Source organism: Delphinus delphis, chromosome 1, assembly GCF_949987515.2.
Source record: "Delphinus delphis chromosome 1, mDelDel1.2, whole genome shotgun sequence".
Classification (NCBI taxonomy): domain Eukaryota; kingdom Metazoa; phylum Chordata; class Mammalia; order Artiodactyla; family Delphinidae; genus Delphinus; species Delphinus delphis.
In genome coordinates this window covers 28,318,911-28,331,227 of record NC_082683.1, presented here as the reverse complement: position 1 = coordinate 28,331,227, position 12,317 = coordinate 28,318,911, and the positions used below count along the sequence as shown (strand labels likewise).

General features: G+C 50.2%; 1 protein-coding gene across 2 annotated transcripts; it reads left to right on the top strand.

The window, feature by feature from the left end:
• The first annotated feature begins 8,197 nt into the window (after positions 1-8,197).
• C1H1orf216 (chromosome 1 C1orf216 homolog) lies at positions 8,198-12,317 on the top strand. 2 transcript variants are annotated; one of them, XM_060003678.2, is made up of 2 exons: positions 8,198-8,330; positions 10,004-12,317. In XM_060003678.2, the coding sequence occupies exon 2, from the start codon at positions 10,009-10,011 to the stop codon at positions 10,696-10,698; it is 690 nt and encodes a 229-aa protein (XP_059859661.1). In that variant the 5' UTR covers positions 8,198-8,330; positions 10,004-10,008; the 3' UTR covers positions 10,699-12,317. The 2 variants fall into 2 exon arrangements, with proteins under 2 accessions (XP_059859661.1, XP_059859653.1); XM_060003670.1 differs by having other exon boundaries at positions 8,321-8,429.

Sequence of the window (12,317 nt, the reverse complement as noted above, 5' to 3'; positions counted from 1 at the left end):
CCAGGGAAGTCCTCCCTTCATTTTAGAAGGAACCACAGTCTGGTGTTCTTGATGGCTGGTGGGGTAGAGGTGGGGGTGAAGAGGCAGCTCTCAGCTCCAGGCTGGAGAATCACTGGGCCCAATCTAAGGGGTGGAAGGTGCAGGGTCAGGATTGGGAGTGAGTCCTGTAGGTTTTTCAGTCCCCATCTCTTTTTCTCAGAGGCTGAAGGAAGGAAAAAAGCTGACTGCCCACCCCTCTCTTTGTTTGTCTTGTGTAACTTATGTTATTTATCAAAAAGACAGGTTATTTGGAAAACCAGATGGACCCAGGCAAAAATCATCTGGGAAAAATTAGGTTCTGGGGGCCCAGGAGGAAAGGCATATGGAGAGAGAGAGAGAGAGAGAGAGAGAGAGAGAGAGAGAGAGAGAGAGAGAGAGAGAGAGTGTGTGTGTGTGTGTGTGTGTGTGTGTGTGTGTGTGTGTGTGTGTGTGTGTGTGTGTTTATGGTTGGGAGGGGGTGAGGAGTATTGAAAGTATTTTATGTCTCTGTAGTCAGACCCGGAAATCCCTCCATAACATCCAGGCTTTCCCCCTCCCTCATTTTCCTTCAAGTTCTTTATGATTACAATCTAAATGGGAAAACTAAAATCTGTATATTGGTGGCTGGGAGTGCTGAAAGGTTTAATTGGCCAAGAATGAGAACATGTCAGGGCTGTAGCAGAATGGCAGCCGACGGCTTTCTCTAGCTCTCCTGCCCTCGCCTCCTCCCACAGATCCACGGGCTTACTGAGAGTGTCAAGGTACAGAGAGGTTTCTAGAGCAGAGACCCGGTCCGTCTCTTGTCCCTTCAATGTTATCATCCCAGAATGATCACAGCAGTTATGGAAGTTAGACATTAGGGGAAGAACTTACCCTTTCATAACTTTGTGATGATATTATGGCCAAAGAACACTGGGGGTTAAGGGCTGTCTGTCCATTAAATATCCAGGGAAGGAGCTAGCTCTGTGGCTACAACCAGGAATTTTTAAAGCTTGTGGTTCTGTTACCTCTGGGCAGCAACATTATTAGGAAGGAACTAAAGCAGGAGGCTATGGAGGCATGACTCTTGGCTGCAATAGAGGAAATGTTCTGGCTGAAATCATAGAGAGAGCCCTCTCTCTACATACACACATGCACATTCACAGAACAGAGCCAAGACCCTTTCTGGCCTGAAGAATCTTTGGCAGCAGCAAGAGCACTTGTCCCATTTTGAGTGTCATTTGTCACTGAGCCCTGCCCGGCCCACTCACCCATTGTCACAGTGCCATCGGACTGTGATAGCCACTTAATAACTTGATCTCATCTGTATAATCTGAGTTAACTAGCTCCACAGTTGTGATTAAATTTGAGAAATTTGTAAAGTGTCTGCCTCCAGGTCCAGCACATAGTAAATCTCAGTGAGTGCTTGTTGAATGAATGAATCCGTGAATTGGAGCATTAAGGCTCCCTTGACCATTTCCAAAAGTCAGTGTGTAACAGCTTGAATAACAGGCTTGTGGGCTGTCCTGTGGAGCCTGGAGCCTGAGGCATGATCTAACCCTGCCATTCATTTAACATACGTTTAATGAGTATCTGTGGTATGTGGGGTAGACCCCGTGATGTACCACCCTATCCCCTTTAGTGAAGGCTTTGCTGGCCCCTCTGCAGACGGCCTTCAGTGAGGGGACGGCCTCAGCGGCAGAGAACCCCTTACCCAACGCTCACGCCCCATTCCAGCACAGCCCACATCCAGTGATGACAGGAGTGTAAAGGCCTGGCCACCTCAGCTCATTTTGGGACAATTCTAAAGGGCCCATTCTCACTTCAGAGCTCCCTGGGGGGTTGGCTGAGGCTGTCATGGACCTGTATTGGTAGTTAGCTCCTTTACCCTCACTTCCACAGACGTTGATCCCAAGGGTGGCGTCCTAAACTGTCTGAGTCTGCTTCCTGGGGAATCCAGCCTATGAGTGTGCTAGTCCTGGTGGCCAAGGCTTTAGGACAGGAAAGGACAGAGACTCCTTTGCAGTTTCCAGCATTTGTTTCCAGCGCTGGAGATGTCCATGCTGCCTTTTTATGTCCACCAGAGGGCAGCAGCAGCATAGCAACCCGTCCTCCTGAGGCTCAGTGGGGTGGGCTTGGAGGTCTTTCCCCCAGCGCCCTCCAATTTCCCACCCCTAGTACTGAGTATTAGGCAGGATCACCCTCCTAAGGGAAGAAAACTTTGGGAAACTGTCTAGGCCTTAGTTTTGTCAGTCTCAACACAGCCCCCTCCCACCCCAGTGCCAAGGCCAATCTGTCTTCCTAATGCGGACCCCACCCCCCTCCTCAGTGGGCAACCTCCTTGCCCAGGATCTCCCACCTCTCCACACTCACCATCCACAATAGATTTGTTTTCTGTGTGACAAGGTAATTATGAGCTTGGGGATAGGAGGCCCAGGGGCCAGTCTGAGGATGGTCCCTTCAATCTGGTTCTCCCTGTTCTGCTAACATTATTGATTTTTTAGTTTTATTTATTATGATGATTTTTCTGTGTGAACTGGCTCTGATGACATGAGGTATGGAGGTAAGAGGGCAAAAGCGAATTTATTCTTGTCACAATTTAGCTTCCTGAAACCACCCACCCGACATTTTTTTTTTTTTTTGGTCTACTGGTTTTAGCATCTTTGCTTACCTGCCTTCATTCTGTTCCCTACTCCCCAAATTTCTCCCGAAGATTCTTCCAGGAATTGGAGCCAGGTGTGGCTAGAGAATGCCATTAACTTATCAGCAAGCCTTTATTGCATTCCCATTACTAGTCAGTTATTTCTAGGCTAAGCTCCCCAACTTCCTGCTTCCTTCTCAGCCCTTCCCCTGGGGCAGTCCTGAGACAGGCCAAGCTATGTGCCTTTTTTTTTTTTTTCCTGCAGGAGTTTCTCTGGCTGTGAAATGGGTACGAGGAAAACCTGACGAGGAAGCTTTCAGAGAGGGAGATTGAGATTGAGTGGAGCCTATTCAAAGAGCATGCCTGCCTGACCTTCGGGCTACTAAAGGCCTCCCATGGTGTACTCTACTTCCTTATGGAGAACGGGAGGGGCAGGGTGGGACGGGGCACGGTGATTGCCCGATTGCCGTGGGAATCAGCTGAGGCCGAGGGCGATTTGTGGAGCCACGTTCCCCCAGTCTGTTTTCTCTGTGTGTGCCAGAAGAATGAATAAATCATTGTTCAGGGGTGGGATGCAGCTGCCGGGCTCCTCCCCTCGGCACATGCCCCGACTCCAGCTCCTCCATTGAGGGCTGCTGGAGCAGAGCAGTTTATACACCCAGCTCCCCAAATCCTATTGAGGCCTCCCCCTCCGCACGAGCCACCGGCTTCAAGCCCATTCAGCCTGGCCCTTTGTGCTGGAGGTTAAGTGGTTACATGTGGGGGGCACCCAGAAAGGACCTGTCAGTCCCTGAAAGGCTGTGCTGATAGCGTGCCCTCCTACTGATGAATGGGTGGGTGGAGGAGAGGTGGGCGGCCCGAGGGTGGGGTGGAGGAGAGGGCAGGGGGATTATGGAGCCCACGGAGGCAGCTGCTAGGAAGGGGGTGGAACAGGCACTCCCTTCTCTCATTCTCCCTGCAGATCGGCTTCTCTACCTCACTCTGTTGTGGGCTCTGGGACCTTGGATTTGGCTTCTCTGGGCTCCTGGTGGAAGAGAGGCTATTTACCATTTGGGTGCATTGGGGAGAAAAAGTCTATGCTAACTTTCAGGCTTCCAGCATCTCCAAAACACACCTCAGTTTCTCCTTTTTCCCTTCAGCGTCAGGAGGGAGGATGCAGGGGGGCTTGGGAAGAGAAATTCATCTCCCAGGTTAATGTGGAGCAGTACATTTGGAACTGCCCCACTGAGCTTTAAAAGCTTCCTGGGGGGCTTCCCTGGTGGTGCAGTGGTTGGGAGTCCGCCTGCCAATGCAGGGGACGCAGGTTCATGCAGGTTCATGCCCCAGTCCGGGAGGATCCCACATGCCGCGGAGCGGCTGGGCCCGTGAGCCATGGCCGCTGGGCCTTCACGTCTGGAGCCTGTGCTCCGCAGCGGGAGAGGCCACAGCAGTGAGAGGCCCGCGTACCGCAAAAAAAAAAAAAAAAAAAGCTTCCTGGGAGGTCCCTCAGGAGCTGTTCAGGGTGGATGGTTCAGGGCAGGAGAGATCTCAAACTGGGTATATTACAAAGATTTTGTTGGAAAAGGATGATTCTAAGGCTTAAGACAAAAAAAGCTGTAAAACTTCAGGTTTGATGTACCAGCCCCTCATTTTACAGCTGAGAAAACAGCCATGTTGGGGGTGGAGAAGGGACACATCTTACCTAAGGTGATCACACATCAACTTCTGGATAGATGAGAGTGACACTTTACCTTTAAGGGGTGGTAGAGAAATGGATGAACAAAACAACTAGGTCACCAGCTTCCTAGGCCTTCCTTTGCTGAGCTGAGCTAATTCTGGAGAATGGTTTTTTTCTGCCTTAAGGGCTCTCAGGTACTTCAAAGGTCCTCCAGGGCTCTGCCTGGCCTTAGGAGCCCAAGTAACAGTGTTCACAATTTTAATGTTATTTAACAGTGTTCAAGGCATATTATCTTTATTTAACCTAAAAGAGTTAAAATGCTTTGATTTGTCCAAGTTCCCAAAGCTATGTGGGAAGTTGACAGGTGATATGAGCTCAGGAAAAGAGAAGAAAGCAGGTCACAATGGAGCTTGTCCCCCAGGATTAGATGCCTGTGCTTTGTTTTGATGTGGAATCTTTGGGGGCTTCCTCAGTTATTTCCCTGCCGTTCACAGGATGAAGCCCAAGCTCCTTGGAACGCAGGTCAAGGCCTTTCACAACTGGGCCAACTTTATCCTCCAGCCTCACCTCCCATCTCCATTTCCTCCCAAGCTCCAGACACACTGGCCTCCTCTGTGTTATCTGAACACGCACACAGCATACAGTTTCCGCTGCCTTCTGCTTTCTCTCGGTGAGCTTCTATTCATCCTTCAAAACCTGGCTCAAATATCACCTCTGTGAAGCCTTTTCCTTCCCGTCTTCTGGGCTCATTACTTTTGCCTTCTAGCTCTGTTGTAGGACCTATCACGTTGTACAGCCCACTCTTTTCTATTTCCCTTTCTAAACAGAGAGCTCTCCGAGGCCACCACCACTTCTGATTCTGCTCTTAATCCTCAGCACATTACCTGGCACAAAGTAGCCCTGTGTAACTGTGTCCTGAATATGAATAAATGAATGGGAAGGGGCAAGGTCCTTGAGATTAAAACACCTTGATCCTAGCCATCTCTTTTTTCCTGGGAGTACTGACATTGAGAAATTATCCACCTATAGAGGAACTCATGCCAGTCCTATTCCCTGAAGTAGAAATTCCTCTCAGCCTCCCTTGTCTCCTTGCCTCACATCCCAGGCCCCTAGGGCCTGGATCTGGCCACTCACTGCTAGCCAGTCTTGGCTCTGACATCTGTCTGCTCACCAAGATAGCGAATCACTTTCCACTGCTAGATCTTCATGATGGGCTGGCCTTCTGCAGAGCCCTATTTGGGCTGATACTGTCCATCTCTGGTGATTTCTGTGTCCCTGCCAGTTAAGTCCCTGCAATCTATGTAGCTGGGTGGACACAGCTACAGACACCCCTTCACCTGGGGTGACTGATTCCCTGGCATCCTGACTGAAGAAGCCTCTGGTGACTGAATAACAGACATCTGTATATCTGCTTTTCTGTGGTCATGGATGGCCCTGCCTTCCTGGGGGGTTTTGTTCTCCAGGCTCCCAGCTCTCTTGAAAGTCATGGAGCTGCCAGGACCACTGTCTGAGCACTTACTGCATTAATTATACGTGCTAGAGTATCCCACCCAAGATTATCCTTGCCTAAGAAAAGAGAAGCTACATTCTGATGCCCTTGGAATTCAATTTACCTGTCAGGTATTATGTTATTTAGAGATAATCAGCTTTATAGAACAATGGAGTGACCAACTGATGACTCAGCTATGTCAGGTTATTGCACGCTGAGTAAAATATAGGCTTTAGATCAACAATCAATATATAATTCTTGTGTTTTTTGTAACCAGATTACATAGGAAGAGGTAGAGGTAGGTGTGGCATGTTATGTGATTGTACCTAATGACTTTCTCGGAGAGTTTGCTTCCTGTCTCTGATATTCGACATTCTGCGGTTCAGGAGGTTTTAGCATCTAGGGAGAAATGTTTCTAACCAGGGAATGCAGAGACGATTCCACTGCGTTTTGGGCTCCTCGTAATACTAGAGGAATAGAAGAAAGGAGGTCACACTTGTAGGCTGATAATGGCTATTAGGGGGAAACAGAGTTGCTACTACTTAATGAGCACTGAGAGGTGCCTCAGTGGGACCCAGGGGACCACCTTGTGCTCTTGTATTAATCAAGATTCTTTTGATTGCCAGTGAAAGAAATTCCACTCAAGTTAGGCTTGGCAAAATTAGGGTCTTGCTGCAAGGTATACCAAGGCCTCAGGAAACAGGGACAGGACCATCACCAGGACTTCTGTCTTTCTGTGTCTGTATGTCAGCACTATTTTCTCCTACTACAGACTGACTTCTATTTGGCAGGAAATGTGATTGTTACAGCCCTAGGCTCACATCTTCCCTGCTTTGTCTTCCTTTAATTTTATTTCAAAAAGTCCCAGAGAAGGACTCTGACACCTAGAGTGGGAGTCCTATTCCTAGATTCATCAGGCTTCCATATGACCCACCTAATTAGAGCTGGGAGAGACAGGAGAGGTATGAGGAGGAGCTATTCAGGGCCCACCAAACAAACAATGAGATTTTGTCGTGACTTTATGACATAGGAAGACCTGTATCACTGCAGACCACCAAAGCTCAGAGACTTTACAAGTGAGGATTTGGGTCACCTCATAAGGAAAAAAACTCCAGCTGAAGGTAAGGGGAACTTGCAGTGGATAAGGGAAAATCGAGACTAGTTAGGCCTCAGAACCTGATGTAGAAATGGGGCTGAGGTCTCCACGTGTATATTTTTAGCTGGGGGAGTGTCCAAAGCTTGAGTTACTTCTGCCTTTTCCTTTTTATTTCCTTTTCCCTCTTAAAATAGGAGTTGTCGTAATCATGAAATGTTTTTTTTTTCTCTTCCATTTCCCTTATTTTGTATATAGGATTTGTTGGTGTGATTTAATTTGCCATTTAATCTCTAGGTTGCAGAATGGTAAACTGGAATTAAGTTGGAAATGGAAGAGGATGCCTCATTATGGAGATCAGACTCAAATTTTTCTTTTAAAACAAAAAAAGCAAAAGAAAGGGACGCGGGAAAGACAAGGGTATTTTTTAACGTATTATGATTCAAAGATGAATCCATAGTTTTGTTTTGTTTGTTTTTAATTGGTGGCAGGGAGGGGGTAGCAGGAGGAAGGTATAGCCAATTGCTTGGTTTACTCAGTAAAGCTGGGGGGTGGGAAGGGACTTCCTGGAAGCTCATGTGCTCTAAAGGCTAAACTTGTCCCAGACTTCTTTCTGGGGCTGACTCTCCCTAACAGCAGCCAGTGCTTTTGGTCTTATCATTAGAGTAAGCAGTTACTCTGTTCAGTAAGTGACTTTAATTAAATGAGCACAAAATGAACATATAACTTCAAATTGTGATAGATGCTATCAAGAAAAGGATCAAAATGCCCTGGGATAATATAAAAGGGGGAACTAATCCGGCCTAGGAGGTCAGAAAAGGTTTATCTGAAAAGAGATCTTAAATATGAGAGGGGGAAGAGAATTTTAGGCAGAGGGAACAGTGTGGCAGAAAGAAGCATGAGACCCAGTTCCAGAGACTGAAGGGCAAAGGCTGAAGCTGGAGAGAGAGAGCAGGATGCTCAGAGCCCTGCGGCTGCAGCCTTAGGATTTACCCTGCAATGCGAAAGCCATTGAAGGGTTTTAGGCAGGAGGGTGGTGACATGATCAGATTTTCATTCTGAAAATGTCACTGTATCTGCAGTGAGGAAAACCGATCGGAGCGACCCAGTAAATGCGGTTAGGGAATTAAACAGGACCTGCAAGGCTTCGGTCCAGGCTGCCGAAGGCGGGGGAGGCGATTCCGACGCTCCGGCAGGCGCGCGGCTCCGCGGAAAACCGAACCGGCACACGTGGGCCAGGGTGCCCCGCCCTGCCGCGCTGACGCCGCCTGACTCGGCAGTCCCGGCTTGCATTGGGCTCACGGCCCGGGATCCCACACCCCACGCGCCGGTCCGCGTGGACGCCCAAGCCGAGGGATTCCTCTACCCTCCCCTCCGCCCAGCCCCGAGGGACGAGTTCCCACCGCGAGCGCTCGGAACCAGAGCCAGCCGGGCGGGGCGGCGCCTCCAGGCCGTGAGTCGGGGCCCGGAGCGGGAGGGTTTGGACCCTAGCAGGGGGCGGGGGTCACAGCCTCTGCCCAGCTGCCTCTTTTGGAGAGATTAGGGATGGACGGTAAGTATCCTCTGTCTCCTGGGGGTAGTGTCCCTCTCCCGCAAGGCTAGGCAGGAAGGGAGGCCGCCTCCCCCCATCCTTACAGAGCGCTCTCCCACACACAAATTGTGGATTAGCTTAGAGAGAAGCCTGATCCTGGGGTGTCTCGGTTCCCATTTTACCGTCTCCGAGAACCCCTAGGTCCTTAGCAAGACCCCCACCTCATTCCAGCTGCCTTCACGGCCCCGCCCAAATTTAGAAAATAGAAAACATTTGGGCGGGGACATCTCCAGGCACCTTGCTTAAAGGGATGGAGTCTGTAGATTACGAAGGGACTGTCCCTACACCATTGCCCCCAGGACTTCTTCCCACCTGGATGTGGGGAGGGTCCCTGCCACCTCCACTTACGCTCTTCCTCACTCTTACTGATCCCCAGTTTTTCTAATCCTAGTAGTTTATGGTCAGTAGGAACTTCTTGTCAATTTAAACCCTAATTTTGGGAGAAGTCAGTTATTGGGGAGGAAAGAATAATGTGGTGTGTTCTCTCTCTAGGGCCTCAGGATGGAGCAAGCCAGAGGCAGGGACCCGGGATAGTACTATACATGGAGGGAAGGGGCAAGGTCAGAAGAGACGCTTGTCAGTGGGAGAAGGGCTTCCTCACTGGGCAGAGGAGGGAACCCAACCCAGCTCTTCCAGCCCTGGGCAGTCAGCAGTAGCCTCTGCTACTCTTGGCCGTCTCCCTGAGCATAGATAGCCCACTGCAGTCCCCCTCCCCCATTCACTTACTCACTCAGCAAGGATGTGCTGATGCCTGCTTAGTGCCATGTTCTGTGCTGGCTCCTGAATATGATGGAGGGTATATAGAGGAATTCCATGTCTAGCTAGGGAGCCAGTAAGCTGCTATTACAAGATAGAAAACAAAAACAAAAAAAGCTGAATAGACATTTATTGATCATAAACTATGTACCGGGGACAAGAAACAAACATGAATAAGACAGCATATACCCAGGGCAGTGGGGATCCTGAGGAAGGCATAGTTAACTGTGTGTGTTTGTGTATATCGGGGCAGTGGGGAGGATATCAGGATAGCTTCAGGGAAGTGGGCGTACTAGAGCTGCATTTTGAAGTATGAAAAGGAATTTGCTGGGTGCAGAAGGGAAGAGCTTAGAGGGAAGGGGAGAGGAAGGATATTATAGGCCCAGGGAGTTGTATGAGGAGAATAATGGTGTGTCTGGAGATCTCTGAGCAGTGTGGAGGCAGAGTGGCAAGAGGCAAGTCTGGAGCAGTGAGCGGGGGCCAGATGAAGCACGGCCTTGCAGGCCGGAAGAGGGTTAGCGGGAGGTTAGGGAGGGAGCCATGACAAACTTACATTTTTAACTAGAGGCAGAGAGATCAGAGGACAGCCTGCCTCAGGGCTGCGGGAAAACCCTGTGAGGAGACTGAATCAGCAGTCAGAGAGGGAAGAGGAAAACCACCAAGGGAGGTGTTACCAGAGCCAAGGGAAAGGAGCAGTCTTGTCCCTGCTGCTAGGCTGCCTCTACTCCAGGCACCCCACCGTGTCCTGCTCTGACTCATTCTCTGCTTCCCTTTGACAGACCAGATGTTTGCCATCCAGCCAGGGGTAGCTGAAGGGGGGCAGTTCCCGGGGGACGCGCCTCCTGGAGTATGTCAGCCAGAGCTTCAACCAGACAGCAACTCCAACTTCATGGCAAGTGCCAAAGATACCAATGAGAATTGGCATGGGATGCCAGGCCAAGTGGAACCCATACTGACGAGGAGCTTCTCTGAGTTGCCCTCTGACAACCAGGCCTTCCAGGATCCTGGACTCCCTGAGGGGGAGGTCCGCAGCCCACCAGAGGGGGCAGAGATCCCTGGAGCTGGGCCTGAGAAGATGGGTGGTGCCAGCACAGTCTGCTCCCCTCTGGAGGACAATGGCTATGCCAGCAGCTCCCTGAGCATTGACAGCCCTAGCCGCAGCCCTGAGCCTGCCTGTGGGACCCCTCCCGGCCCTGGCCCTCCAGCTCCCCTTCTGCCCTCGGTGGCCCAGGCCGTACAGCAGCTGCAGGCTCAAGAGCGCTATAAAGAGCAGGAGAAGGAGAAGCACCATGTGCACTTGGTGATGTACCGTCGCCTGGCCCTGCTCCAGTGGATCCGGGGCCTGCAGCACCAGTTGGTTGACCAGCAGGCCCGTCTGCAGGAGAGCTTTGACACCATTCTAGACAACCGGAAGGAGCTTATCCGCTGTCTCCAACAGAGGGCAGCCCCATCCACACCCCAGGACCAGGGCTAAGGGCGTCTCTGTACAGGGGTGCAAGGGTTTATGTATATATTTGCAGGAATGTGTGTGGTTGTGCACAAGCAAGTACAGATTATTTGCTGGTATGAGTGCAGGGAAGCATAAGTGAGTATGTCAGTGCTAGCATGTAGGCAGATGTGCACAGGCCACGTGAGAAGCAGCAGCCCTATGTGTGAGTATGTACATATGTGTATGTATAGTACGTATGTAGGAGGAAGTAAGTTTGTATATGCATGTGTGGATGGGTACCCCACGGTGTGTGTATGTGTGCATGAGTGAAGATATATATGCAAAAGATGTGTGTTTCTGTATGAGTGAGTTTGAGCGTGCAGATTTGTGGTGGGTGTTTGTGAGTGAGCCCTTGTGTGTGCAGGCCTATGTGTAGGGGTGCATGTGTGCAGGTGCGTGCATGGGATGTATACATTAGGAGCATGTATATTTGCAGGCTGACTCTGGAGCAAGTGTGTGCAAATACATGTTCAGTTGCACACGTGGGGCATCCATGCATACCTTATGTTACCCGTGGTCTCCACCAGCCTTTTTTCTCCACAGGGTCCCACTGTTCCCTGGAGGGAAGGCTAGCCTGCTCTCGGTATCTGAAGGCTGTGGCTGATCCTTTCTCTTGGATTTCTCGGCTACCTCTCCTTATCCCTCCCCTTCACTCCTCCCAGATCTTGCTCTGCTAAGGCTGTTGTCCCTGCTGGTGGATTTGCTGTAGGAAGTTAGGTCGCTACTCTGGCCTATTATGGCTTTTTGGCTGCAATCTTGCCAAGGCAATTGGTAGAGAACTGGTATCAGGGAAGGGAGCTAGAATGGTGATTGACACCATGGCAGGCATGGAGGCGGGATCAGAGGAGAAGATAGGGGACTGTCCCACTTGAACTCAGCCATTGGGCACGTGGGAGATGGGGATGGGGGAGATGACGATGGCAGAACCCTGAGAAGACTAGGAGAATGGGAATTCTACAATACCAGTTCCAAACAAATCACACCTCTCCACTGCAAGGGAGCTGTTGCAAACCATATTGACTTAAGCTTCTGATGAAAAGGAATCTGTGTTAATATAATGTCATATGTCAACTACACCTCAATAAAAAAGAAAAAAGAAAAGGAATGTGTGCTTTCTAAGCTTGCAAGGAGTGGAGAGGTGTTCCAAGGCTGCTGGAGAAAAATCTTACTTCCCTCTCTGTGCTTCTACTTGCTGTGCCTCTCTGGCTGTAGCAACATTAGGTGTCAAATTAATTTGGTCAATTTCTCTGAAATCAGACTGTCTGGGCCAGGAGGAGCCACAGTTTGGCTCTCCAGAGTGGGCAGTGGGCAGTGTCAGTCCAGCCACTGGAAACTCTTAGGATGCTGGGCCATACCCTCTTCTGTGAGTGCATGGGCTTGACAGGCCCCAGCAGAGGAGAGGCTCCGTGAGGTGGAGAGCGGGTGAGTTCTGGAGAGAACCAAGGACTAAAGTAGTTGAGCTCCCTGCTTTGCTTTTGGGAGCCAAGAGGATGCAAAATCCTGATAGGTGAGCAGTGACACAGAGGTCACTGATGCCTCTGGCCCTGTCTCCCTATCTGTAAAATGAGTGGGTACATAGGTGAGAGGTATAGGGAGTGACGCTG